This window comes from Drosophila virilis, chromosome 4 (genome assembly GCF_030788295.1).
Source record: "Drosophila virilis strain 15010-1051.87 chromosome 4, Dvir_AGI_RSII-ME, whole genome shotgun sequence".
NCBI lineage: Eukaryota > Metazoa > Arthropoda > Insecta > Diptera > Drosophilidae > Drosophila > Drosophila virilis.
Window position 1 is genome coordinate 1300399 of NC_091546.1, and position 27637 is coordinate 1328035.

Here is a 27637-nt window from a genome sequence, read left to right on the forward strand (position 1 = left end):
GAACACATGTATTTTGGTCGAAATTCATGCCAAAATCTTACCCCAAGAATCCTATATAGACATGGGTCAAGATTTCACACCCCCATAACTTGGTCAAAACTTATCCGATTTTCACGAAACTATGATTTTTCTTCATGGTTTTCCCTCCAGATTAATCTGGCATTCAAATCTGAACACATGTTTTTTGGTCGAATTTCATCTCAAAATCTTACCCCAAGATTCCTAAATAGACATGGTTCAAAACTTCCCACCCCCATAACTTGGTCAAAACTTATCCGATTTTCACGAGGTTTGGCTTTTTCTCCATGGTTTTCCCCCCAGATTAATCCGGCATTCAAATCTGAACACATGTTTTTTGGTCGAATTTCATGCCAAAATCTTACCCCAAGCTTCCTATATAGACATGGTTCAAAATGTCACACCCCTATAACTTGGTCAAAACTTATCCGATTTTCACAAGGCTTGGCTTTTTCTCCATGGTTTTCCCCCCAGATTAATCTGGCATTCAAATCTGAACACATGTATTTTGGTCGAAATTCATGCCAAAATCTTACCCCAAGAATCCTATATAGACATGGGTCAAGATTTCACACCCCCATAACTTGGTCAAAACTTATCCGATTTTCACGAAACTATGCTTTTTCTTCATGGTTTTCCCTCCAGATTAATCTGGCATTCAAATCTGAACACATGTTTTTTGGTCGAATTTCATGCCAAAATCTTACCCCAAGCTTCCTAATAGACATGGTTCAAAATTTCACACCCTCATAACTTGGTCAAAACTTATCCAATTTTCACGAGGCTTGGCTTTTTCTCCATGGTTTTCCCCCCAGATTAATCTGGCATTCAAATCTGAACACATGTTTTTTGGTCGAATTTCATGTCAAAATCTTACCCCAAGATTCCTAAATAGACATGGTTCAAAACTTCCCACCCCCATAACTTGGTCAAAACTTATCCGATTTTCACGAGGTTTGGCTTTTTCTCCATGGTTTTCCCCCCAGATTAATCTGGCATTCAAATCTGAACACATGTTTTTTGGTCGAATTTCATGCCAAAATCTTACCCCAAGCTTCCTATATAGACATGGTTCAAAATTTCACACCCTCATAACTTGGTCAAAACTTATCCAATTTTCACGAGGCTTGGCTTTTTCTCCATGGTTTTCCCCCCAGATTAATCTGGCATTCAAATCTGAACACATGTTTTTTGGTCGAATTTCATGTCAAAATCTTACCCCAAGCTTCCTATATAGACATGGTTCAAAATTTCACACCCTATAACTTGGTCAAAACTTATCCGATTTTCACGAGGTTTGACTTTTTCTCCATGGTTTTCCCCCCAGATTAATCTGGCATTCAAATTTGAACACATGTATTTCGGTCGAAATTCATGCCAAAATCTTACCCCAAGAATCCTATATAGACATGGGTCAAGATTTCACACCCCCATAACTTGGTCAAAACTTATCCGATTTTCACGAAACTATGATTTTTCTTCATGGTTTTCCCTCCAGATTAATCTGGCATTCAAATCTGAACACATGTTTTTTGGTCGAATTTCATCTCAAAATCTTACCCCAAGATTCCTAAATAGACATGGTTCAAAACTTCCCACCCCCATAACTTGGTCAAAACTTATCCGATTTTCACGAGGTTTGGCTTTTTCTCCATGGTTTTCCCCACAGATTAATCTGGCATTCAAATCTGAACACATGTTTTTTGGTCGAATTTCATGTCAAAATCTTACCCCAAGATTCCTAAATAGACATGGTTCAAAACTTCCCACCCCCATAACTTGGTCAAAACTTATCCGATTTTCACGAGGTTTGGCTTTTTCTCCATGGTTTTCCCCCCAGATTAATCTGGCATTCAAATCTGAACACATGTTTTTTGGTCGAATTTCATGCCAAAATCTTACCCCAAGCTTCCTATATAGACATGGTTCAAAATTTCACACCCTCATAGCTTGGTCAAAATTTATCCAATTTTCACGAGGCTTGGCTTTTTCTCCATGGTTTTCCCCCCAGATTAATCTGGCATTCAAATCTGAACACATGTTTTTTGGTCGAATTTCATGTCAAAATCTTACCCCAAGCTTCCTATATAGACATGGTTCAAAATTTCACACCCCTATAACTTGGTCAAAACTTATCCGATTTTCACAAGGCTTGGCTTTTTCTCCATGGTTTTCCCCCCAGATTAATCTGGCGTTCAAATCTGAACACATGTATTTTGGTCGAATTTCATGCCAAAATCTTACCCCAAGATTCCTAAATAGACATGGTTCAAAACTTCCCACCCTCATAACTTGGTCAAAACTTATCGGATTTTCACGAGGTTTGACTTTTTCTCCATGGTTTTCCCCCCAGATTAATCTGGCATTCAAATTTGAACACATGTATTTTGGTCGAAATTCATGCCAAAATCTTACCCCAAGAATCCTATATAGACATGGGTCAAGATTTCACACCCCCATAACTTGGTCAAAACTTATCCGATTTTCACGAAACTATGCTTTTTCTTCATGGTTTTCCCTCCAGATTAATCTGGCATTCAAATCTGAACACATGTTTTTTGGTCGAATTTCATGCCAAAATCTTACCCCAAGCTTCCTAATAGACATGGTTCAAAATTTCACACCCTCATAACTTGGTCAAAACTTATCCAATTTTCACGAGGCTTGGCTTTTTCTCCATGGTTTTCCCCCCAGATTAATCTGGCATTCAAATCTGAACACATGTTTTTTGGTCGAATTTCATGCCAAAATCTTACCCCAAGCTTCCTATATAGACATGGTTCAAAATTTCACACCCTCATAACTTGGTCAAAACTTATCCAATTTTCACGAGGCTTGCTTTTTCTCCATGGTTTTCCCCCCAGATTAATCTGGCATTCAAATCTGAACACATGTTTTTTGGTCGAATTTCATGTCAAAATCTTACCCCAAGCTTGCTATATAGACATGGTTCAAAATTTCACACCCTCATAACTTGGTCAAAACTTATCCAATTTTCACGAGGCTTGGCTTTTTCTCCATGGTTTTCCCCCCAGATTAATCTGGCATTCAAATCTGAACACATGTTTTTTGGTCAAATTTCATGCCAAAATCTTACCCCAAGAATCCTATATAGACATGGTTCAAAATTTCACACCCCCATAACTTGGTCAAAACTTATCCGATTTTCACGAGGTTTGGCTTTTTCTCCATGGTTTTCCCCCCAGATTAATCTTGCATTCAAATCTGAACAAGATTCCTATATTGACATGGGTCAAAATTTCTTATTACCATAATTTGGTCAAAACTCATCTGATTTATTGAAACTTGGGTTTTTGATCATAGTTATTCTTGTTTTTGAGCGAATTTACATAATACGTATCACGAGCAAGACCTGAATATATCCGATAGTAAATTATTCTTATCTATCTACACGTACACTTTCCTTTGTAGTATAAAATGTTTACGCTTAAACTTGTCTCACTTTCTTTTGGAGATCTTATCAAATTGCACCTGTAAGCACTTAAAGTTGGCAAGGTGCACAATGTAAAAAGCGCACCCTCGAATTGTGCAACACTTACAAATTCTTTGTGAGTTTCAACACAGAAAAAGTTGAGAAAAAAAAAACGATATACAATTGGAAAAGTTATTGCCTTTTACGGTTTTACAATATAGCCCAAAAGTTTTCAAATGCATTCGCTTGGGTTTAGCTAGAGCAATTGTGTAGAAGGGCGTGGCAGGGAGGGGGTGGGTCTAAGGGCGTGTGCCCAAGTGCTTTCGGTAAAGTTCTTTGCGGTCAGGAAATGCATATGCACACATAAATCCAGGCTGGGATATGACTAAGTGCTGAAATGCCTAAAAGCGTCCAAATATTCAAATATGTCTCATGCTGATGAGTGTAGAAAATGTTGTGTGCACTTTCTTGCAAATTGGGTCGGAGAATTCTTTCAGCAAGCTACAAAATATGCTGACAAGCCTAACCAAAAATAAATGTGCGAAATGAAAATGAAAATAAAAATAATAGCAGAAATTAAATAGTGCATCTATTCGCCTGGCCGGAAATGCCAAAAAATAAAAAATCAATTCATGTATAAACTTTGTTTGCGGACAAACAATTTTCGACATGTGTATGCAAATGTTGTGCACACAGTTTTTAATAAACAATTTCCTGCCAAATTGGTGTCGACTGCATAATGCTTCAATAAATTTGAATAGAAATTGTTTTGCTGCTGAATAATGAATAACATTGACAACAATAATTGACAGACAAAATAATAATATAAATGGAATTTTTGTCTGTGCAAATGCGTTTATATCTTCGAGTCTGAATAATTAGTTAATTTAATGCAAATATCAGACGAGCTTGGAAATTGAGATAATAAACACATTTTTGAATTTAAGACACAGACAATAATTGCTCAACCAGAATAAACCCTTTTGGCCCATTAAACGAAAGACAAATATGACATGTTTTTCAAGATAATATTCATTCGTTTTTCGCTTTGAAATTGAGCTCTAGATTCTCATTATTTTAAATATATTTTAATATTAAAATAATACAGAATGCCTAATTTCAATGGAAAATAAAATAAAATAGAATAGAAATTGTTCCATTTTGAATAATGAATAACATTGACAAAAATAATTGACAGACAAAATAATAATATAGGCTAGCTCATTTTTTCATTTAAGTCACAGAAATCAAATGCTCAACCAGAATATACCCTTTAAACGATAGAAACCTATGGGTAGTTCTTCAGAATAATATTCATTGCTTTTACGCTCTGAAGTTTAGCTCCTTCTCATTATGTCAAAATATGTTTGAATATTTTGGCAAGTTTTTCAATATAATATTCATCCGTTTCTTATTCTGTTAAACTAACTCTAGATTAAAAATGTTCTAAATATGTTCTAATTAATAAAATACAGCTTCAAAATTCGAGCTGCATTCAGTTTGTTGCCCGCTGTCTTAGAAGTAAACATATTGTATTTGAGACTTCCAGTTTATGGCCAACAACCGTATTTGTTGTGTATAGCTTCTTGGCTAAATAGCAATAAATGTAAGCAATACTGCAGCAGCAGGTTCTTTATGAGCTGGCTAGACACGCCCCCGATAAACAAAATACATTATTGTTGTCTGCAAAGTTTCGTTGATTGAAATTCAATTTACGATTGCGAATTGGGAATGGAAACGGTTGGGCTAATGTCCGGACAATGTAGAAATGTCAACGGTTTAGACAACTTTTTGGCTGCTAATTGAAAATGTCTGCAAAGTCTGAGGCAGCAATAATAATTGTGCCTAATGTGTTTTAGACGCCCCGAACGATTTGTCAAATAGAAAAATTACGAATGACTACAGTAGCTGACAGTTGGCCATGTCAGGTGCCGTGTTGATTAATGTCATACAGTTGCCAGAGCGCAGTGTTGCAAAGTGTTAGAATGGGGCTGGGCGCGTTCAATCACATTTCTAATTACCAAGTTTCCCCAAGGTAATTAACTTTGCATGCATTACCCAAATTACAACAATGCGCCCGAGCGTTTTATCAACTCAATTACGCCAGGTAGCGTCACCTGCCCCCAGAGGCAGAAAGAATGGTGAGAGAGGGAGGGGGAAAAGAGTATTAGAGCATAGAGATACTTTACACAGATAAATAACAAATAAGCATTGTTTGTAATTTAGCGAAATTGTTGTCTCCACACAACGAAGCGAACTACTCTGCGCTTCCTGTCACCCACACCCTTTGTTTATCAGCTGGCAGCAATCACGGGAGCAGAAGTTCGTGTTAGTTTATACGAGTTTCACTCTCTGCATGCGTGTGTCGGTGTGTGTGCAATATCGTTGACAGTCAGCTAGTTAATATATGTGTGTGTGTTGTTTTATATATTATATATCTGTCTTACTTGCTCGCCTTGCTCATTTTATCGCGCTTCTCATCTGGCTCTCGGCTGGCAGCTTCATTTGTAAAACGTTGCGTATACGTAATGTGCAAGGCAATGTGCGCTTGCTACGTTCAAGTGTGTGTAAGTGTGTGTGTGTGTGTAGCTTATTAGAGCTCGTCTTGACATAGCAGCACTACGGCATAATAACAATCTGTATTTTTTTTTTTTTTTTTTTTGCTTAATTTTTTTCGTTGCGACTTTTGGCTGGCAAGCGAATTTTTAATTACCACTTGCAGCCATTTTTATACCCTGTACAAGGTGTACAAAGTTGCACAGCAGGCAACTTTCAAATGACAAGGTGTACATTGGACTTATTAATTGTTTACTTAGTTATTTACTTATTAATAGTAGTCGACATGAACGAGTATCTTTCTAATTATTTAATACATAAAATTATGGAAAAATAAATGCTTAAATCCTTATTAGGGTACATCATTTTCTAAAATCCGAGACGATAAATATCGTTTTAACGAGACTTTCATTCCGAGAATTCTCTAAGCCTAAAGTTATCTAAATGAATAATATCTAATATTAATATTATTGCTAGGGCATTGTCCGGTCGACTACAGCACTTCCGCAAGCATTATTTTTTTACGCTCTGTTTTTTAGGGTAAGGTCATGTGTTCTGCAAATAGCAGCAGAGGCAGCCGAGGCAGCAGCGAGTGCAGCTTAATTATGCTGTAATATTGCGGAATAAAGGCGTGGATTTACGAGTAGAAGAGTTCGAGTGTAAATTTCAAGTAAATTGTGAGCACTAAGAAAATGCAGAATGCACAAAAAAAAAAAGAAAATTAATTATTAAATTCGTTTATTACGCGTTGAGTGTTATTTTTCACCAAGACAAATATAACTTTATGCTCTGGGTCTGGACTCGAACTGGCACTTGTCCATTAAATTTATGCTGCAAATAATTAGTAGACGTCCGCCTTTCTCCATGTCTCGGCTGTCTCTGTCTCTTGATCTTGATGAAACTTTGCCAAGAGCTCGACTTTTGCTGAACCAACTTCATATATCACGTGCTTGTCATTGAAACTATCTGTGGAAAGTTTCGCTGGACAAAGTTTTTTGTTTTTCTTTCGTGCCAGCTCAAACAGAAATAATCGGTATTAAGTTTTGGTTACAAACTGCCAAATTAACCATGACTAAGAATTTTCGATTTGTTAAGAAATATTCGCTAAAAATGTTTAGCTAAGCTGCAGGTTTTCTTGTTAAGATTTATAGAAATTAACAAAATCTTTTCCTTAAGTTTTGTTTATTTAACAAGGCGTGGCTTCTATATTTACTAAACTAAAAAAACATAAAAAACAAAAAAGGTTTTTTTTTTTCAGGGCCTCTCTGAAAATAAGCATATTCTTTTGCTGTTCATTGTACCCTATACTCAACTTTTTTTCTCATCATCTGCTTGAAATCTAAATTATTTACACCTTTTATTTATATGCTATTATCTCTTTTATCCTATCTCTATCTACATAACCTCGCCCTTTTCCATTGATTGCTCCTGCTTTAACTCCTTTCTTTCTCCATATATTACCCATTATTTTCTCTCAATTCCCTGGCTCCTTTTTGGACGAATGAAAAGTTTCAACAAAACTCAATTTTAATTTATTTATTCAGTCGCTTCCATTTACACAGACGGCGACAATCGCACGCAGTTGCCAATGAAAAATTGAATAGTTCATGAAGCGCCAACAACTCGAATATTGCCCGCATGCATATAGAAATGTCAGGACTCCGTTCGAGATCCCAGGGGCAATGCATAGCATTACATATCAAACTACAAACGAACCAACAAACAGGCGAACACACAAACAAACAAACAAACAACAAACAAGCAACAACAACAACAACAATAGTAGCAAAAAATCACAGAAAAAGTTGCAAACAAAAGTGGCGAAAACGGAAATAAATCTAACAAAAAGGCTTTGTAGCTTACACGCTGCATCTCTCTCCCCCTCCCCCTCTCTCTCTCTCTCTCTCTCTCTCTCTCTCTCTCTCTCACTCTCCCGCTCTCTCACTCTCCCGCTCTCTGTCTCTCGCCAGCTCCAAAAATTATATAAGCGCCAGAGCATTTTGTTTGTGTTGCGCTTATTTTCACATTGACATACGAGGGTCGGTACACAACTTGACATTTACACAGCATTTGTGGCTTATCAACAATGATTGCGTTTGGAATAGGCCAACATTGCATGGCTTAGATAAGAACATAAACAGGATTCTATTATCAGTGAGTTTTTAAGGTCTGGTCGATTCGGTTACCGCACTTTGCGTATTCAATCTGTCTTCTTGTTTGATTTAAGATTGTGTTTAGGCTGTGATTTAATAAAAAACGTTTGAACTCTAAACTCCTAAAGAACTTCATTAATTTTTTGTTTCTTTTTTCCTCAAGATAACAAATTCAATAAAAATTAATAAGTGTAGCTGACTTTGACCACAATTTCCCATCTTGAATCTTTTTTTTGAAGCCAAAAGTGAATTTTAGATTTCCAGGCGTGACTTTTTAGGACGTTGCTCATCAATCAATCAATAGGCAGTCAGTCAATAAGTCATTAAATCAATCAGCCAGTCAGTCAAACAATCAGTCACAGTCTTCTACTTATGCTGCAGATGATCAGCAATAACTCAAATACGACTCTCGCAACGCTTTATTCACATATTTATTTATGTGCACATGTATTTGCTTTGCTTTGGCTGGCCTGCAGTTTTCTCTATATATGTATGTGTGTGTGTGTGTGTGTGTATTTGTATAGCATATGTGTGTCAGGTTTTATGCGTCGTAAGGCTAATGTTTTTGCAGACGAAAGATTTGTTACAGATTATGCTTGCCGCACATAAAGCACACAGAACAACAACAATAGCAACATTTCTCGCTCTTACCTACAAATGGGGGTAAAACAAAAAAAAAACAAAAACAAAATAAAAACATAAAACAAGAGAAAAGTTTACGAACGGTGATTGGGAAGTTGGTCGCGGGGAGTTGGCAATGCGGCTGCGACTGCGGCTAAGCTAAAATTAAATTTAGTCGCAGCCCGCAAAATTTATGACTTACTATTATTTCAGTTGAGCGCACACATAACCCCTTCCCCCCCTCCAACTCAGTGAAGCCAACCCTAATCATTATTTGTACATTGAAGCGTAACTTTTCTAACGATATTTGTTTTTGCTCTTGTTTCGCCAACATCATTGAAAACGCATTTTGGCATAAATCACATCGATGTGGTTGATTTAGCAGCCAGCCCAAGGCCCCTCTCCCCTCCTTCCGTCTGTCGCTCACCACACAATAAACACAAAATCAAATTGTAATTCAAACTCAATTAACAAATTATCGGCGTGCAATGCTGCGTATGCGTAATATGCGTGCATATGCATCCCCAGCTGTGGCCAACTTTGGCTCAACTAATTAAAAATGTTTGCATACTTTGCGGCGCAGCTGACAAAGAAGCACGTGCCACATTACCCAAAGGCGGCAGCAGCTGCCACAGCACACGCACACACACACACACACACGCACACATTCGTACATCCAATCATATCCCAGTTATCCTTAGAGCCTCAGAGCTGCCGCATGTGCATTTCCCATTTATTCTTGTTGCACACGTTTCATTTGCCCGAAAAATTTTGATTGCATTCCCTTTCATATTTTTGTGCTGTGCTTTGCATATATTTTTCCGTTGCGGCCAAAAGTGACCTGCACACAAAATAAAGTGATCCAATTAGACGATTCTCTGGTAATTGCTTAAATGTTTTATTAACTCACAAATTCAAGTGACAAACATAATTTAAAATGATTCGCATGGAACTAATTTCACATAAACATAATAGATTTTTGTTTTGTTTTTTTGGAGGTTTTAACACATACTTTCAGCTAGAATTTGGGATTTTGTTGTACGAAATTAAGTTTAATTCTCTCCAAATAAGATAATGGAATATTTTATTAAAACGAACAGCGCCGGAAACACGATGTCGCACAGACGTGCGAAAAATGTTTGCCTCATGAAGCGCGACATATTGTCGGTGCGTGCGCCGATCTCCTGGATCAACGATGCCTTGCAAGCCGAGGTCAAGGAGCTACAAGAGCTGTGCACTGGCGCAATATATTGCCAATTAATGCACCTTGGGCTCTTTCCCAAGGACGTGCCCATCGCCAAAGTGCACTTCTGCTGCGATCTGCAGCGCGAATTCGAAACGAATTATCGCATACCGCGCAACAGTTTCACCAATCTTGACCTGAACATAGAGATACCCGTGCGCAAGCTGCAATATGGGCGTGGGCATTACGAATTCGTCAACTGGTTCCACAAGTTCTACAGGGTCAACTCCAATGACGAGCCCTACGATGCCCTTCAGGTGCGCAGGGGCTCGCGCATCGGGCTGCGGCAGCCCGAGAAGATTAATCGCCGGCCGACACAATTGGAGGAAACTCCCAGAAAAGTGGCCAGAATCTACAGAATGCAGCCGGATCTAAACAAGCTGCTGCCACGCCAAGCCCCGCGTCGCAATTGCACCCAAATTGAAATCTCCGCCAGTTGAAGATTTTGAGAAATGCGTCTGGCAACAAACAAATTACCTGGTGAAGAAATGCGAGCTGGTGCAGCGTATTTCAATGGAGCCAATTGGAAATCCTGTCCAGACACTGCTCAAAATGAATAGCATACTTTTTGGCGCCCCATTGCCGCACAGGAAAGTGGAACCAGCTAGAACAGAAGCTGGGGAGGCTTTGCCCAAACCCGATATATCCGTCGCCTGGTCGGAGGATAATTTTCTTAGCGATTAATCAATTTGTTGTGCCAATTTTTATTAATTTATTTTTTTTTGGGATCACATATATTTTCTCGCGACACATTTTTGATATTTTCTATCGTTATAATTTATTAATTTATTTAATTTATTTAAATTATTTGAATTCAGCCTCAGCCTTGTGTCGTTTTTGAGCTCAGTGAAAAAGTCGAAGCAATCTTTTACCCCAATTTTTACCGATTTTTATCTTCAAATAATATTGCTTTAATATAATATCCTAATGTGCCATTATTTATTATTTTACTTCAAAGAGCACCTTTTTCAAAATTTCTTCTCTTTTTTGTTAAATTTTCGCACCTTAAAGTAGCTACTGAACTCTTTTGTGTCCGGCAAAAGCCCTACAAGTGCCGGGTAATTCCCACGAACTTGGTCGCATTTGAAGGCAGCTGCCGCAGTGCAAAAGTAATTTGTGGCAGACAATGAAACTGCCGCAGAATGTACGGGGAAATGCATGTAAATATTCAAAGCGCCGACCGCCAAAAACATATGCCGCATATTTAAAGTATATGTAAAACAATTCATAACACCCCGGCCGGGAAAATACAAAAAAAATATTGGTAGTAGAGCAAAAAGCCCAGCGAACATTTATGAAATAAAATATATAAATGTAGAGAGTAGGCCAGCATATGGAGGGGACAATAAACGCTGTGTCTGTGTTTGTGTCTGTGGCTGTGTCTGTGTGTAGAACCAGGGAAAGGACATGCGGCCATGATTTTTATGAGCTTGTATTTATATGATTTCCTTATATCCTTTTAAAGGAACCCACACACACACACACGCGCGCACACACAGCGGAGCGCGTCTCGCCCCGTCCTGGGCCAGGACGTGCTGGCGACAAAAAGTTGGACCAGCCCAAAATGTGAGCAACAATATGAAGTTAAATTACGTGCGCATATGCATAGTATACACACATACACACACACACACACACATGTAATTGTTGTTGTTCGTGTTTTGTATTGTTTAAATGAAATTTATGTTTATTAAATTGCGACAGCCCGAAAAGTGTCCCGAGCAGCGGCCATTGGCTTTATTCGCCGAGCCTGGCTCCCAGACAGTAGAGTCAACGGGCTGGCACAGTTTTCATACGCTGTCGAGGACTTTTATATCCTGTGCCCAAATAATGGGTCGAAAGAAGGGTTAAAAGTTGTGCAATTATATGTAACGACCATGTGCGAGGCATGCATAAAAAATAATGCAGTAATACATAGATCTTTTACATACGCAGCGAAAGGAAATAAACTACAATCGAATAAATAAAGGCTTTATAGCATGAAACTAGAAGAAGAGCCTAATAGCTTAGAAATGTATATTAAATTGAATAATATTGAAAAGTCAGCAGTTTTTAAGGGGCTTCACTTTTGAGTTGTTCATAAAGTGAATTGTGAATTGAAAACTATATATCATACGACAATTTCAAGTTTCCTGCTAGGAAAAGAGCCTAATTGCTTAGAAATGTATATTGAACTAAAAAGTATTGATGATTCGAGTAGTTTGTAGAAGCTTTAATTTTGCTGTATTTATAAAGTAATTCGGAAATAGAATAGAGTATTCATAAAGTGTATGAAGTATTTGGAAATAGAATAGAGTATTTATAAGGAGAATAGAGTATTTGGAAATAGAGTAGAGAATTCATAAGTGAATAGAGTATTCGGAAATAAAAAAAAGTATTCATACGACTAACTTTCAAAGTCTTTAAGATCGCCTCGTTCATTCAAGCGAATAAATACACTTAATATATTTGAATATGGCTTCCTCCGCCTTACACACACATTCGTGTTGGGCATTAAAATATATATATAAATATATAATGCATATAATTTTAATGATTTGCCATTTTAATATGAAAAGCACTTAAAGAGCAGATTTAAAATTTTCCAATGATTGAGCGCTTTGTGAACGAAAACAAAAACTTCATCAGAAGCAGCGTCGGCAGCGTCGGCAGCAACAATAATGACAATTTAAGCCACGTTAGTTAGCTCATTAATTTTGGTGCAATTTTTAATTGGCCGCATCGTGGTTTGAAACTGTGCTGGCAAGCAGCCGGGCCAACTGTGCGAACTGAGCCAGCTGCTGCCGGGCACTTTGTCTTCATTAATAAGAATTAAATATCATTAAAATTTTGATATAACCCTTTTTCTGCCAGCACTCAACACTCAACACTCAACTCACTCGAACGGCTTCCGGTTTTAATGGGCCGCTCATGGACTCGAGTCATTTTTATGCAATTTATGAATTGCGGGGGCTTTGGCAAATGCGCCAGCTTTCTACCTTGTCATCAAGTCGATATAATAGCCACGCCCACCGCGCCAAGACCACGCCCCATTATATTGTTACAAAATAATCTAAACTTTTTAATTGCCACGACAAATGGCCGCGCACGTTTTTGCATTCGTGTTTTATTTTGCCCGCGCTATTTAATGTGTATACCCTGCTGCAAAGTGGGATTGGGTATATAAATCCTTTAGGTATATAAATTAGCTGTCCGTCTGTCTGCCTATATGCATGCCAAAACTGGATTATCATTCATTCCACAAAATCGATACATATGGATTTTTAACACCTGCTATCAAGCATTTATCGTAATTTGATAAAACTTTAAATAAGTTTGATAAGTTAATTCTGGAATCGTATATATAGACAGGGAATATTACCCACTAAAAATTTCATTAGGATTATTCAGGCAAATCAAATGTTATTTGGACACAAATCTTTTATAGAAGCAGCACAGGGTATCTGCTAGTCAGGTATTTCCTATATTTGTTTTCTTTTAGATCATATAAAAAATTGCCTGCAAAAGTCGCTGAACTCGTGGCGTGCGGGTGGAGGAGGATGGGGCGGGGCCTTTTGGCAAGTTTAATTGTGCGGCCAGGCTGGCGGGTAATAAAATTATTTTACGATCTTGTTTTCCTGTTCAACCCGCACCCCCCCACCCTCACCCCTCCCCACTCCACCCGCAACCTGGAGCCGCCCTTCCGCCCGCTTGGCAGCGCATCCAAGCTAAAGTTTGAGTTCATTTACGCAACGCTTCGCTGGGCGTGGCTTATTGTCAGTGCCTGCGACTTTGGCCAGGACTTAGCCCGAAGTGCACACAGAGGAACAGCCTTAATATAGCATGTGACTGGAGCAGGACTGCATTGTTGTTGACTTTTCGACTGGCAGCTGTTTCTCTGTTTCTGGTCCTGCCTCCTCTCGAGACAAACAGCGCCTGGCTAAGTGCCACATACGCGCCTGCATGCTGGCAGCTTTTTGGCAAAGACCTTGCCCTCATCAAGCTGCCAGCTGACAAGAGTGTCAATATATATATATATAATATATATATATATATATATATACATCTATATATCTGCGCTCTGTCTGGAGTCAAAAGGTGTTGACCGAGTGGACCAAAAGTCAAAGTGCAAGGGGGCTTCCAACCAACCAACTCAAACGCCAGTCGAGCATCCGCTTGAAATGCATTTTGCAGCTTAAATAAATACTCTCTCAATGTAGCCAATGTCGACAGATATCATATTAAAAATCATATAAAATATATATATATATATACATTTTAAGAGACTTGGCAATTAAATAAACGTTCAAATTAAGCTCAAGATCGACTCGAATTCAATTTAAAATTGATTTAATCAACTTTAATTTGTGCACAAAATCAATCTTGATTTATATATCACATGCAACATATTTCAATTGCAGTTGCCATTTCAGTTTTTTATACCTCACAGTGGGGACGTTTAGTGTTGTGATCAAGTATGTAACGTTTCGAAGGAGACTTCTCTGAAAAGACGATTCCGGTTGTCAGCTCAATTCAAATTTCTTTTTAAGCCTTTATCGCATATATGTGCTTTAAGTTATTTCTAGAGGGTAACATTTTCCTTTAATGGAATTCGTAAGGCTTAAAGTATATATGTTCAGGATGAACATCGACAACCGACCAAATATAAATTTCAGTTCTATATTATAAAGCTCTATAGGAAGAATAGATTGCAAAACTAGCTTTTTGTACAGCAGAGTATTCTCTACTCCAAGATATGTTCATCAAAGCCAGACATTTACGAGCTTCACTTTCCCACATAAATACAAAGCACTTAGCCAAATATCTACAAGGGTATTAAAGTTTCGGCATGCCAAAGATAACTTTACTTTCCCGTTCCTAGGTAGCTTTCGATTCAATTGCAACTAGTTAGGTAGCATTTAATGTGATATATATTTTATAGAAAAATATATCACATCAATTTTTCTGCCTTTTCAATTTTAGCTGACCTTCAATTATTTTCGCAGGACAGCTTTCAATTCTAGTTCAATTTTAGTTCAACTTACAGCAAGCTGCCACATTTTATTCAGCACACATTTCAAATCTCTTTCGAGTGCGCACTTCAACTGCAACTCAAACATTACGTTCGATTCAATGCCAATGAAAAGTTGGCCAAGCGTAAACCACATTCAAGCAAATTAGCTGCCTTTAAATTAGTTAAGTCAAGCGCCATGCGCAGCGCCATGAGGTGCCCCTCATTTTCTATCTGGCCATAAAATATGTCAGCTACTTAAAGCAGCATAAAAATTAACAACACGCTGCGTATACGTAATGCTCAAGGGCTTGTGGAGGCGCCCCGAAAAGTGATTTATGCGCATTTGTGTATAGAATTTAGTTGCAGTCAACAAGTTAATTTCAACTCATGGCCATAAAAATGTTAACAATATGCAACGGGCGAGCTTCGAAATAAATCAGCGCATAAAAATGTTGTAGATACCTACTTTGAATGGAAAACTTTTGCAGGATTTGCGCTAAGGGAATTTGCCGAGTTGCCTGCTTAAAATTTACACGCATTTCAAGTAATACTACTTGCCAGCTATTCGAGTGCGTGTGCGGTTGTGTCTGAGTGTCTTTCGGCTTGAAGCTGATAACCCTTGTGGCAGGCAACATGTCTATGGCAACCGTGCCACAAACAGATGCACAAACAACGCAGATGTCAAATTTAACAGCGGCTTTAACAGCGGCAACCGCAGCCTTGGCACTCTTTCTGCTCGCGACAACTGTAAATTAATATGACAGCAAGCATTCAGGATTCTAGCTAAATCCTTGCCCCCCCAATCCCCTACTAAGCAACGAGAAGCTGTTCAACCTGTGCCCCGAGTTCAAGGCTCGCGGACATCAGGCGCAGACATAAATAAAGTTCTTCAACATTTTGCGACGTGCATAAAAATTTAATTAACTTATTTGTGGACTTAATGCGCATTACAACAGGTTAATGAATGTCTATTAATATTTACTCTCGAATAATGATATTCTATTAGATTAAAAATAAAACATTTTGTCTACACGGGAGCTCAATCCCCATACAACATAACTTGTAAAAGGCTTGATTAAAGATTAGATTAAATTAAAGCTAAAATTAAGACCTAGTTATGAGCTCTCGACTAGTAAATACCCTGTGTTGCGTCGGTTCGTAGCCGAAAATATTCTTTTTTTTTTTTGCTCTGAACCCAACGTTGCACAAAAGTCTGTCGATTCTTATCCCAATGCCAGCATATAAGTATAAATATACTAGCAATATATGTATTGTTTGTATGGATGAATGTTAGTGCATGCATGCACATATGCATGCATTTATGCATATGTGTATGCATGCATGTTTGTTGTCTACCACACGCAGAGCAAGCTTATTTGTTGCTGTGCTGCAAATTACAAAAAAAAACGAATTTCCACCAAGTGCTTTTCTCCTAAATTCTCAAGTAGGATCTGCAGTTTTTTATGCTTAGCTACATATGCAACTAACATGCCTGCATGCACACATGCACAGAAATATATTTGTATGCATGCATCAATTTATATATGTTAAAATGCATACATGCATATATATATGTGTATGTATGTACATATGTGTGGATGTACACATCTATGTATGTATGCATGTATGCATATATGTAGGTATCCGGATATGTATTCAAACATGTTTGTATATATACAAAACAAGAATGCATGCATGGATGTACTAACAGGCACAAACTAAAATCGTTTAAATGTGCATATTTGTCACATGATGTAACTGAAGTGAAAATTTCAGATTCCCAAATCTTACGGTTTGGACTGTGCGTTGATCACCAATCAGTCAGTCAAGCAGTCAGTCAATCAGTCAATCGGGTCAAACCGTTTCATATTTAATGGGATAATATGCAATCTTGCCAAAAATGTGTCATAAATTTGAATGTGGCTCTGGAAATGTTTATCCCAACCTTATTTGGAACTCGCAGCTAAGTTATATAAAAGTAAATAGATAAGGTCGCCAGACCTATGTCAAATGGGCGGGTCGATCTGAATAATAAGTACAAGGAAAAATAGCTATCGCTGGCTATCGCTCTCTCTCTCTCTCTCTCTATCTATCTCTCTCTCTATCTCTATCTAAATGAATTTTCTTGCAATTTAAGTCGTAATTTGATTTGCTTTAATCGAGTCCAAACAGTTTTTCCGACAAACTAAAAACTTGCTGGCAACGTGATGCCCTATAAAAATTCTAAGCGAAAGGCAGCATAAAAATAAAAACAAATTGCACCGAGCAAAACAAAAATGTAACCAAATAAGCAAAACATTTACTACAAATTTAAGTTTGTTTTTTATTTTATGTGCCCTGCATTTTTACATTTTTTTGGTATATTGCGAGAGCGAACGAACAAGTATGCAAAACAATTGTCGCAGAATTGCAGAAATAATAAAAATTCAATTAAGCCGCCAGTTGAATTAAAGACTTGGGACACATTTCAGATTTGTATATACATTTTTTTCTGCTTCATGTTGTTTTTACTGTTTGTTTAAAAAAGTATTTGCCCAGGCAGTTGTTTGTGTGTGTGTGGGTGGGGGGCACGTGTTCGACACTTGCCGTCAGATTTTTGTTGTACTTTGAGTTTCGTTTTATTTTTTATGTACAATTTTTTGTTGTATTTTAGCGCCTGGCAAATTGTGGAACATAACAATAAGCGCACAACGAGCTGCAACAACAATTGCGAACGAGAAACAGAGATGGGAACGAGAACCAGAATAAGAATCGGAATGAGAATCTGAATGAGAGTGAGTACAAGAACAACGAGTGTGTACTGTAATAATGATAATAATCATAAAAGCGAGTCCTTGTCGCCCGTCGGCTTTGGCTGTTGGAGCGTTAAAGCCGCCAATGCCGCAGCCACAGCCACAGCCACAACCACAGGCCCACCGCTGGCCCACAAACCAGAAGGCACGCCTCTGCGGCCGCCTCTGAGTTATGCTGATGCCACGGACATGAAGGCCGTTCTCTAGCTCGGCTTGGTCGGGATGCCTAGCCTGCCCTGCCTGTAACATGATTTAATTAAGGTTCTACATGTGCTAAGTAGATTTTATTCTTTTGCCTACTTATTTGCTTTCGCTTTCGCTATTTTTCTGCCTCTCTTTTATACCCTGTACGCATTGAATATGGCTTAAAGGGGTATCTTGTTTATGAGCTGAGTCAATCTCTTCATGTCCGTTTGTCTGTTTGTATGTCCGTTTAATAGAAGTGCTCTTTATTTATAATATATCTTCTCCTTAACCTACGCAAAACGAGTTTATCTTTCGATATATATTCTTAGCATAATAAAAGCTGTGCACAGGGCAACTCATAGTCGTACATACCCGACACTCTTACTTTGCCTTACTTGCCTTTCGTTGCCTTCAGTCCATAATTGATTTAGCCGTTTACTGCATTAAACGGCTGGCAGCAAAAACTTGGCCATAAATTAACAAAGCGTCCAACGCTGCGTATGAATTATATTTGATTTAGCAAAAAACCAGCCCCCACCTCCGACCCCGCCCCCTTGCTCCCTCCACAGACTCAACTTCATTACAATGTACACAGCTTAATATAGTAGAAAAATGTACATTGCATTACATTTTTGCCATGATAACACAATATTGTTCATATTGTTCCTGTTCAGTCTGTGCCTCGCATGAGCCTGCACTTTTGGTCCCCTCTCTGACTGCCTCTGTCTCTCCCTCTCTCTCTCTCTCTCTCTCTCTCTCTCTCTGTCTGTCTATCTGTCTGATGTGATAAACAAAGTGAATGCCTGATTTCATGTGAGCAAAGTTTTTTTTCCTGGCGGCGTTAGTGTTGTGCCATTGACACCCATCTGAAATGTGAAATGTGCCCGTCATTCATATTTGATTTGATTTAATGTTAGTCCCGGACAAAATCCATTAACAAAACCAAATTGTAAGCCCAAAAGCTGCAAACTCTGATTATTATTCTATAGTGCTTGTCTAAGAGCCTAAGAGGATCTCAAAATTCTGCAAGCTGGAATTATCATAATATATAATAATAAGCAAGCATCTGATGAAATGCCTTGACTAGATTTCCAATTCTTAAGACTATGTGAAAGACGAACAAATTTTCTTTACGATTAACATTTTGGTCCAGGTTTGACTTCTCGACTTGTTCGGATTTTTAAAGTTTAGTATTAAGCTTTGAATTCTCATAATTCATATTTTAAACTAATCCTTGTTTAATTTTCAAGCCTAGGCATTCAAAATCAAGTTCATAAATCAAGCTAGTTTCTAATTTTAATACTTAAGCTGCATTTATCACAGAAATGCGAGCTGAACTGAATGGCATTCCAGCTAAAAGATTCTTTTGTATCTGCGAGATACTTTTGCATCTTTAAGATACCTTGCAATCTTAAGCGTTGGAAATGCATTCGAATGCAATGCATAAGTAATTAAATCAAATAACAGGCTAAACTAATGTTGATGATTTCCATTATGGCTGCCTGCAGGCGGTTGCAAGTAGTTAAAGGATTAATCAGGCAGCTGCCACAACATGGAAATAAACGCAAGAACCTGCAGACAATTGCAAACACAGGACAAATGAAAGTCAAATACATATATATGCATATGTATAAAATGTGTATATATAAAAGGATATACATATTTATATATATAAAGGATATGTGCTGCTGTGTACTTACATATTGACTTAATGCGTTGTTCTGGCTGCTGTGCACTCGCCTCGGGCTCAGTTGCAGTCGCAGTCGCTGTGGCTGTTGCAGTTGCAGTAGCCGTTGCAGTGGCAGCTGCAGCTGCAGTTGCAACTGCAATTAAAGTTGCCTTCATCGTTGTTGCATTTATCATGGCCAACAGCAGCAGCAACAGCAGCAGCTTAACACACTTGGCCAGCCTGGCCATGATCCTAGCTGCAAATGCGGCCGGCACTTGTTTGGTTTAATTATATGTCCTTATTGTTTCACTGGCGCTTGATTAGAGGCATTTGATGAATTAGTCTAATGCTCTGGTCCAGGCTACGGCTCTCGATTTGCACTGGTTTAGTTACGCATGATTTGCCAGCTGCCAGTTGAGCACTGCAATTGGAGAGAAGCCCAAGAATAAACATTCAATTTATCTAATTAATTCAACACATCTAGTTGCAACGTATCTCAGCATTATCAAATGTTCCAGCACAAAAGTATGCTATGGAAACATGCAGCTTCAGTTTCTTCCATGTCATGTTCATTTTCATTTTAATTATTTTAACAAGAAAATAACAGTAATTAAAATAACATGACCAACACTTAATTGTACGCACATAAATTTGTCAAAGTTGACATTTTCTGTGATATTTGCTGTCCGTTTAACTAATCATTGTTGCGCTTAATTAATTCCACAAATACTTAAATAAATATTTCTTAGCCCTCGGCTTAAACAATTGTTTGATGAAAATTCAATCGAATGACATATGCCTGTCTTAATGAAAATAAAGATGAATATCTTAAAATTAATTATGCTCATTGATGGAAGTTTCAACTAATGATTTGAATAGAAAGACCAATATCAAAAATTTAATTACAGCCAATAATGAAAGTTTAAGCTAATGAAATATAATTAATGAAAAGAAAATTTAACTATTAAAAAATTAACTATTAAATTTATCAAATTAATCAGTTCAAATATTTAGTTTATTTCCCATTTTGATCACTTGCCTTTGTACATTTGTATGTTTATTATCACCACACAACAAGTATTGTTGTATTGCGCCCTACTATGCGATTCTCATGAATTCAATTAGGCCCCACATTGATGAAAGGCTATTTGGAACTCATTGGAGTCGGCCGCCTTCCATTTCTTACTTAAATAATAATACCAAGAATGATAATAAAATCAATAATAAATTGGACCTCTCTTTTTTTTGTTTTCCGTGAATAATTTAAATACAAAAAATAATAGCATCTCTCTTTATTTATTAACAGTAAATAATATTTGTAAAACGAATAACAACAATAATATCAGTAATAAAGTATAAAAAAGGCAACTCATAATAATTGTATTACTAATAACATTAACAATAAAAACATTCTGCGTGCAATGCAATGTAATCAGTTTTGCATTTTTAACTTTCTGAGCTCTTGTCTCGTTTACCGCTTACCGATTTCCGATTACCGATTACAAATTACCGTTACTGCTCAAATAACAATTAACTGTTTGGCATTGCCGCAGCTGGTTCGTGTTAATTTCATATCCACTTGGCGCATTGTTTGATTGGCGGCCAATGCCCAAACAGCTCATTAAACAATAACAACAACAATTATAACAGCCCAGCGAGAGAGTACGAGGGAGAGGGAGAGAGGGAGGGAATGCAATTGGTTATATGTAAGCATTTAAAAGCCGTGATTGTCTCAGTGTGCGTGTGTGTGTGTGTGCGTGAGTGTGTGTGCGTAAAATCGGTTACGGTTTGGTCAGCTTGTAGTTTGGCCCGGATTTGCGCTCTTGTGTTGATGCTGTAAATTAATGCAGCTAGCAGAAAATTTTCATTGTTTGTTATTGTTTATGCAAAAATTAACATTTTAATTGGATTTTCAGCCATTTCGTGTTTACGAGGCTGAGTAATCAATGTATGTGAAAATCCCTTTGAACCCAGACACGAACTTTGCACCCAACACACACACACACACACACACACTCGCAAACTCTGGCATATTTCGGAAAAACTATCTGTGTGTGTGTGTGTCGTATTTTGTTAATATTTATGCAGTTGTTGTCGTTGGCATTTTACAAAAACAGATAACGGTCGAAAGTAAAGAAACACATCATTATTTAACAGAGAAAAAATATATGTATGTCCAGAACTTCATGCCAAAAATATGTGGGTAGCATAAACATTGACACAACAGCAAGCAAGCGATGCTCGACCAGGTACAAATAAGCTAGAAATACTATCAGACAATTGTAAGATATATAGAGATATATATGGGCTAGTTAAACTATGAGATTTAAAACTGATAATGTTTAGGCTCATGTCATATTCTAATTTCGTATATTATAAATAGATAGGCATTCGATATTTTCAGTTCTTATAATTTGAGAGTTAAACAAAACTTCAGTTACGTTTTTCAGACTTACATAACGTACATAACAGAAAGTCTAACATAGCAATTAACATAGTTGTAATTAACATAAAATGTACGTAACAGCGACAATGCAGACTTGCATACATTTAACTGTTATTGTAAAACGAAATCCCATCACAGCTGATCTGATCAGCCTAAAGCAAAGAGAGCTAATACGATACGACTCTAAAACTGTGGTGCTTGTGCAGTGACTGTCAAACTATATCTCTTGATATCTGAACTACATCTAATGAGCTTTTATTCCCTATTCCAACGTGTTCATGTGAACTTTTATGCCATTTCGTTTAGTCCGAATAAAGCATCAAAAGAAATACAAAAAAAAAACAGAATATTTACTTTGACATCAATAAAAAAAAAATAAAAATAATTAAATAAATTAAGTATGAGCATGAGTAAAATATTTAAATTAAAAATTTCTTAACTTTTTCCCTTGAATTTAAATATCCCAACATATTCAAACTACAATTAAATATAATATACCTATAATATTATACTCTATATATATGTATAAAAAATCTTCCAATTGGGCATCTTTTTCGCGGACCCGACTGCTGGCTCCCTATTAAAGTTGGCTTCAATTATGCTAGACCCGGCTCGATGCTAATTTAATGAAATTTTTGAAAAGTTGCAGCCAAATTAAGTTTAAGCAAACTTTGGTTTAATTATAACAAAGGAAAAGGACCTCCAAAGAGCATCTCATCAATATGCAAATTTTGCTCAACATTTTTTTGGTTTTCGGGTCAGTCGTCAACTTTATGTGCGAATATTTTTGCTTTTAGGTAAAGCGATTGTCGATATTTGGCACACGATTTATTTAACGAGTGTTGTTTCTCGTTCGTCCGTGAACCAGTTGGGAATTATTAATGCGAGCCGTGTGAAAATTGTGCCCTTGGGTGTGGCTAGCTCTTGATAGCTCTTTAATCTGTAAATTTGGCTTCTATTTATAAATGTTTTAGCTAACGAATATTTGTCAAGTGAATACCTCTCTATTCATACATATTCATACGGATTCATTCCTCCTTTCTCAATCCTTTCTTTCTGTTTCAATAATTACAGCAACTCATTTTAGTTGTAATCACTTTATTAAATTAGTTGCTTAGCACGTGAGGCACTCGCACATGCCTGCAGGCTGTCAAGTGAGTGTATTCATTTACACTCATTTCAATCCGCAATCCCCTGACCTTTATTCATTTGGCATAAGCAAAACCCCAGACGAGCCCAGCTCAAATCTCTCCGCTTTCAGCTAACAAGTGTTGGCCATTAGGGTATCATTCGACCAGAAATGACTGTGTGTGTGTGAGTGTGGGTGCAGCTGATTGCTTGTGTAAGTGTGTGTGTGTGTGTGTGTGTGTGTGTGTGTAAATACAAGTTAATTAAACAAGCCACGTCTGCACATTAATCACCTGGACAACGGTCTGGCGCCAGGTAGCCACAAAAGCTAACCAGCAAAAAAAACATGTTAAGTTGCGGTAGTTGAGCTGGCACGACTGTCAGATACCCTGTACCCAGTTCCAAATATGTATAAGCAAATTCGTTCCTTAACACAAGTTCTATCTATTGTCACAGTGCTGTATTATAAAACAATTTTAAGCTGCTGTATCAAGCTCAACGCACGGCTGGCAGATATCCTGTAGAAAGTCAGATACCCTGTAGAAAGCCCTGTAGCCAGTTGCAACATATAAGAAAATGTGTTCTTCAATAAGTTTGGTTCTATTGTCACAATGTTTTATTCCAAGTTACGCAGTTGCTGTTACTAAGCGTGCACGACTATTAGATACCCTGTTCTCAGTTATTAACCAGTTTTTATAGAGCTTGATCGACTGTTGATCAAAAATAAATTTAAAACAAGCACAAGATGGGCCGCTGGCTGTATATGCTCTGCTCGGCCATTTTCAATTAATACAGGGTATTAGAAAGAGAAAAGTGAAATAAAACCAGAATTGAATTCAAGGCACGTGAGAGGTGACGAGCGGCGAGTCCGTTGAGTTGTGATGTGCCTTGTCCTTGCCATCATGTCGAACTACTCGCTGGGCCCGTGACATGTGTCCTTTGTGGTGTTTATGAGGTCATAAGATTAATGAGCGACAAGCTCATCTTTTGTTATTGTTTTCAGCGGCGCCTAATTAATTGCTAGCCTCTCTCTCTCTCTCTCTCTCGTCCTGGCAACGGGACACAGGCTTCGCATCCTTTACAACAATAATGCCAGCGGCTTGCCAAATGTTTTCACTTGAACCTCGCCTCGCCTCGCCTCGCCTCGCCTCGCCTCGCCTCGCTTCGCCTTCGCATTCCACGAGACATTTTAGCCCGATAAAAATAGTTGCAAGTTGAAATTCCATTGCTCTCTGATTTTCGTGGCCAATTTCCGCCGCTTGCGGCTTTTCAACTACGCCCTTGCCACGCCCACAAAATTGTCAACACTTTTTAGAAATTAATTACAATATGTACATCACAAAATACATCACATTATGGAGCGCACATCAATGGAAAATGTCTGTTGTGCGCGGAAAATTCCTCTAAGAAAACACAAACGATTTCCTTTTTGCATTTTCATAGGCAATAACAACAATCACAAATCCCAGATGATTATTGTTCGAGTGCGGCTTAGCTGGCGAGTGTATGCATACAATCCGAGGCACTGTACAATAATAAGCAGCTCTCGGAGAAGTTCAGCCAGGTCAAGTGTGTGTCGAGCATATTGATTGAGGCACTCGATTCGTTTCACTTTGCCCACAAAGGGATTACATTTGTGCTCGAAATTTAATTTGGGGCTTATAGAGCTCAATTGTTGGCTATAAAGTTAGCCGAGCACTTTTAATTATTAACTACAATTTCATTGAATTCTTTTTTTTACTTTACAACTCTAGGTTTTTAGAGTTAGAGTTGTTCGAAGGGAAAGGGGAAATATTAATATATATATTGATGATCATTTGAATAGGAAGCTGAAATTTTAACTGAAGCTTCTTTTTTGTGTCGAAATTGAACTTCATGACAGCGTTTTGGTTTATAGAGAAAATCCTTTAAAGAATGCTTCATTCAACGTGTCGTCATGAGCCTGTGTGACTTGGTTGTCAGAGCGGATCGGAAGATCGCCAGTTCAAACCAAAAGATATTTCGTCTAGTAATAAAGATAACAATAAAAATAATATCCTAATTCCACGGTCAACATTTCATACATTTTTTGTGAATGTGAAATATGTTGCCCTTTACGTTTCCCATTTACAAAAAATATTCGAATCAGGCTAATAGATGTCTGAGCTTTGAACTAGCAATCGGGACAATGCTGGTTCAAACCCTGAAGTAATATCCTAAACTTAAATCGTAGTTTAACGACAGCCCCAATTTTCTACATTCATACAAAAGGCTTCTTTAAAGTATGGAAATGCTCGCATATTTCTATCGACCGCAGCTATTTAGATTAGTTCTCAAAACCGAGATTGGCTGTCAGAAAAGTGGCTAAGAAAATGTCAGTCAATTGGTGGATAGAAAAAAAAAAAACCTTAACACGAATGTTAAACATCATTTGTCACTCTTTCTCGGCGAGTCTCGACAGTATCAACAAATCACTCAGCGAACGGCTCCTGCTCACTTGTCCAGACGAAGGACATGAACACGTGCTCATCAAGGATACTGCCGATTGGCTCTGAAAGCAAACAGCGAACGAAATCAAAAGCAGATAAGTTAAAAGTAACTTGAGGAAACTTTCAATTCCAACGTGAAGTTCGATGCGCAAAAAAGAAAACACGAAGCCAAAACGGAAGCAGACTGAGAAATGTGTATGTCCACCTCCCAAACCCCTCCCCACCTCCTTTAACTTTTCAGCTGTCGTGCATTTGAGACAAAGTTGCCAAAAGATCCACGCAAACAACCCAACTCAAGGAATATATGTATACATATATATATATATATATATATATATTCACATATATATAAAATTGCAAAAACCAAAGTTGTAACAAATGCATTTTCGATTAGCATTAAATCACGTCGCTTGTCTGACTTCATTTCCGATGTGAAATAAATATTTTACTTTGATTTATATGTGAAAATGGGGGTAGGTCAGGTGTCTGCGGAATATAGAGCAAATGGGGAGGGGACTTGCATAGTTGCAAGTCAAATGAGCCGTGTACGTGCTGTGGTTCTCACTCATTCACTCACTTCCTCCCTCTCCCTCTCCCACTCTCTCTCACTCTCTCTTTCTCTCTCTCCCTTTCTCTAAGGGGGAAAGGCTATACCAATTGCAATGCGTACGAATCGAGTTACAATAGTCAGTTGCTAGCAAGCCCGTAGGGCTTACTTGAATTCATGAGAATCGCATAGAGGGCCGAAACATAAAAAACTTTTTCTATGTTGGATAGTTGCAAGTTAAACTGGTTCTCGCTTTCTCTAGAGCAATTGCAATGGTTGGAAATCGAGTAAACATGGCCAAATGCTTGGCCATGTTATATACAAAGAAAGCTCTCTTAAGCGGACACACAGGCACAGTTACATTTAATTAAGGGTACCTTAAAATAAAAGAAAAGCCAGATAAACATTTATTAAAATATGCCTGGTAACCCTTTAAGACGAGCCTTTTAAGACGTCAGAAACATTTCTTCCATAAAAAAATGTTTGCCTAGCAAAAAAAATAAATAAAATAGCATTCGGCCTATAAGCCAATAGCAGCTGTTCGTTATTAGAGCTTTACTGTACTTACATGGAATTTACTTAGAGATTCCCAGTTGCCTTAAATGTCTATTGTTGTTGCCAGCGAGCTGCAGCGCCTTGTCGAAACAGCTGTTTTTGTGCTTTTTTTTTTAATTGAACACTCACAAACGCAGTTGGTCACACTGTTTGGCGACACGTTTGTACGTGTTGCACAACTAAAAATTTAATATACAACTTTCACTTGGCATCAATTTGAACGCTTTGCTTGCACTTTCGCTTAGCCTTTTGCGGTGGCAGCGACGCTCACAGCGACGACGACGACGGAAGCGGCGGCGGTGGCTGCTGCTGATCAAAAATGCATTCAGTCTCAGGCTCGCCGCGAAAGGACGTAGCGCACGGCGTACCGAGACGACACTGCGAACCACAACGAGACGCGCTGCATCCGAAACACGTGCGACGCGAATTAACATTCGTTTCAGACTGCACGAAAGCCCAAAGCTTTTCTTCTTTTCTTGCCGAATTCTCGTTTCAACCAACCCGAAGTCGGCAGGCGACCACCCAACGCAGGGGTAGCATTTGGCAACTCCGAAAAAGTCGCTTGCGGCGAATTGCAACAGGGGTAGACATACATGTAGTTGACTGCAAGCAGCTGCTGTTAAAATTGCCTTCGGTAACTGTTGGTTGGTGTCCGCACTAGATTATGCTAATAACGGTAGCATTATGTTAAAGAAAGTACTCTGTGTAAGAAAGTACCTTTCTGTGAACTCTAGCAGGAATGCTGTTATTGCTCCAAACTGATACTTCGCTCAGTATGTTATCCTGCTTATATTAAGTGTCTATAGTTTGCTTCTTAATAGCCGTTAAA

General features: G+C 38.0%; 1 protein-coding gene across 1 annotated transcript in view; it reads right to left on the reverse strand.

The window, feature by feature from the left end:
- dpr2 (defective proboscis extension response 2) overlaps window positions 1-27239 on the reverse strand; it is an 80341-nt gene extending 53102 nt beyond the window's left edge. Inside the window, exons 1-2 of the mRNA XM_002059144.4 lie at window positions 26822-27239; window positions 19696-20085 (exon numbers count right to left, since the gene is read on the reverse strand). Coding sequence (XP_002059180.3) covers window positions 19696-19912 — 217 coding nt within the window. The 5' untranslated portion in view covers window positions 19913-20085; window positions 26822-27239. The remainder of the gene's footprint in view (window positions 1-19695; window positions 20086-26821) is intronic.
- Between the last annotated feature and the right edge of the window lie 398 nt (window positions 27240-27637).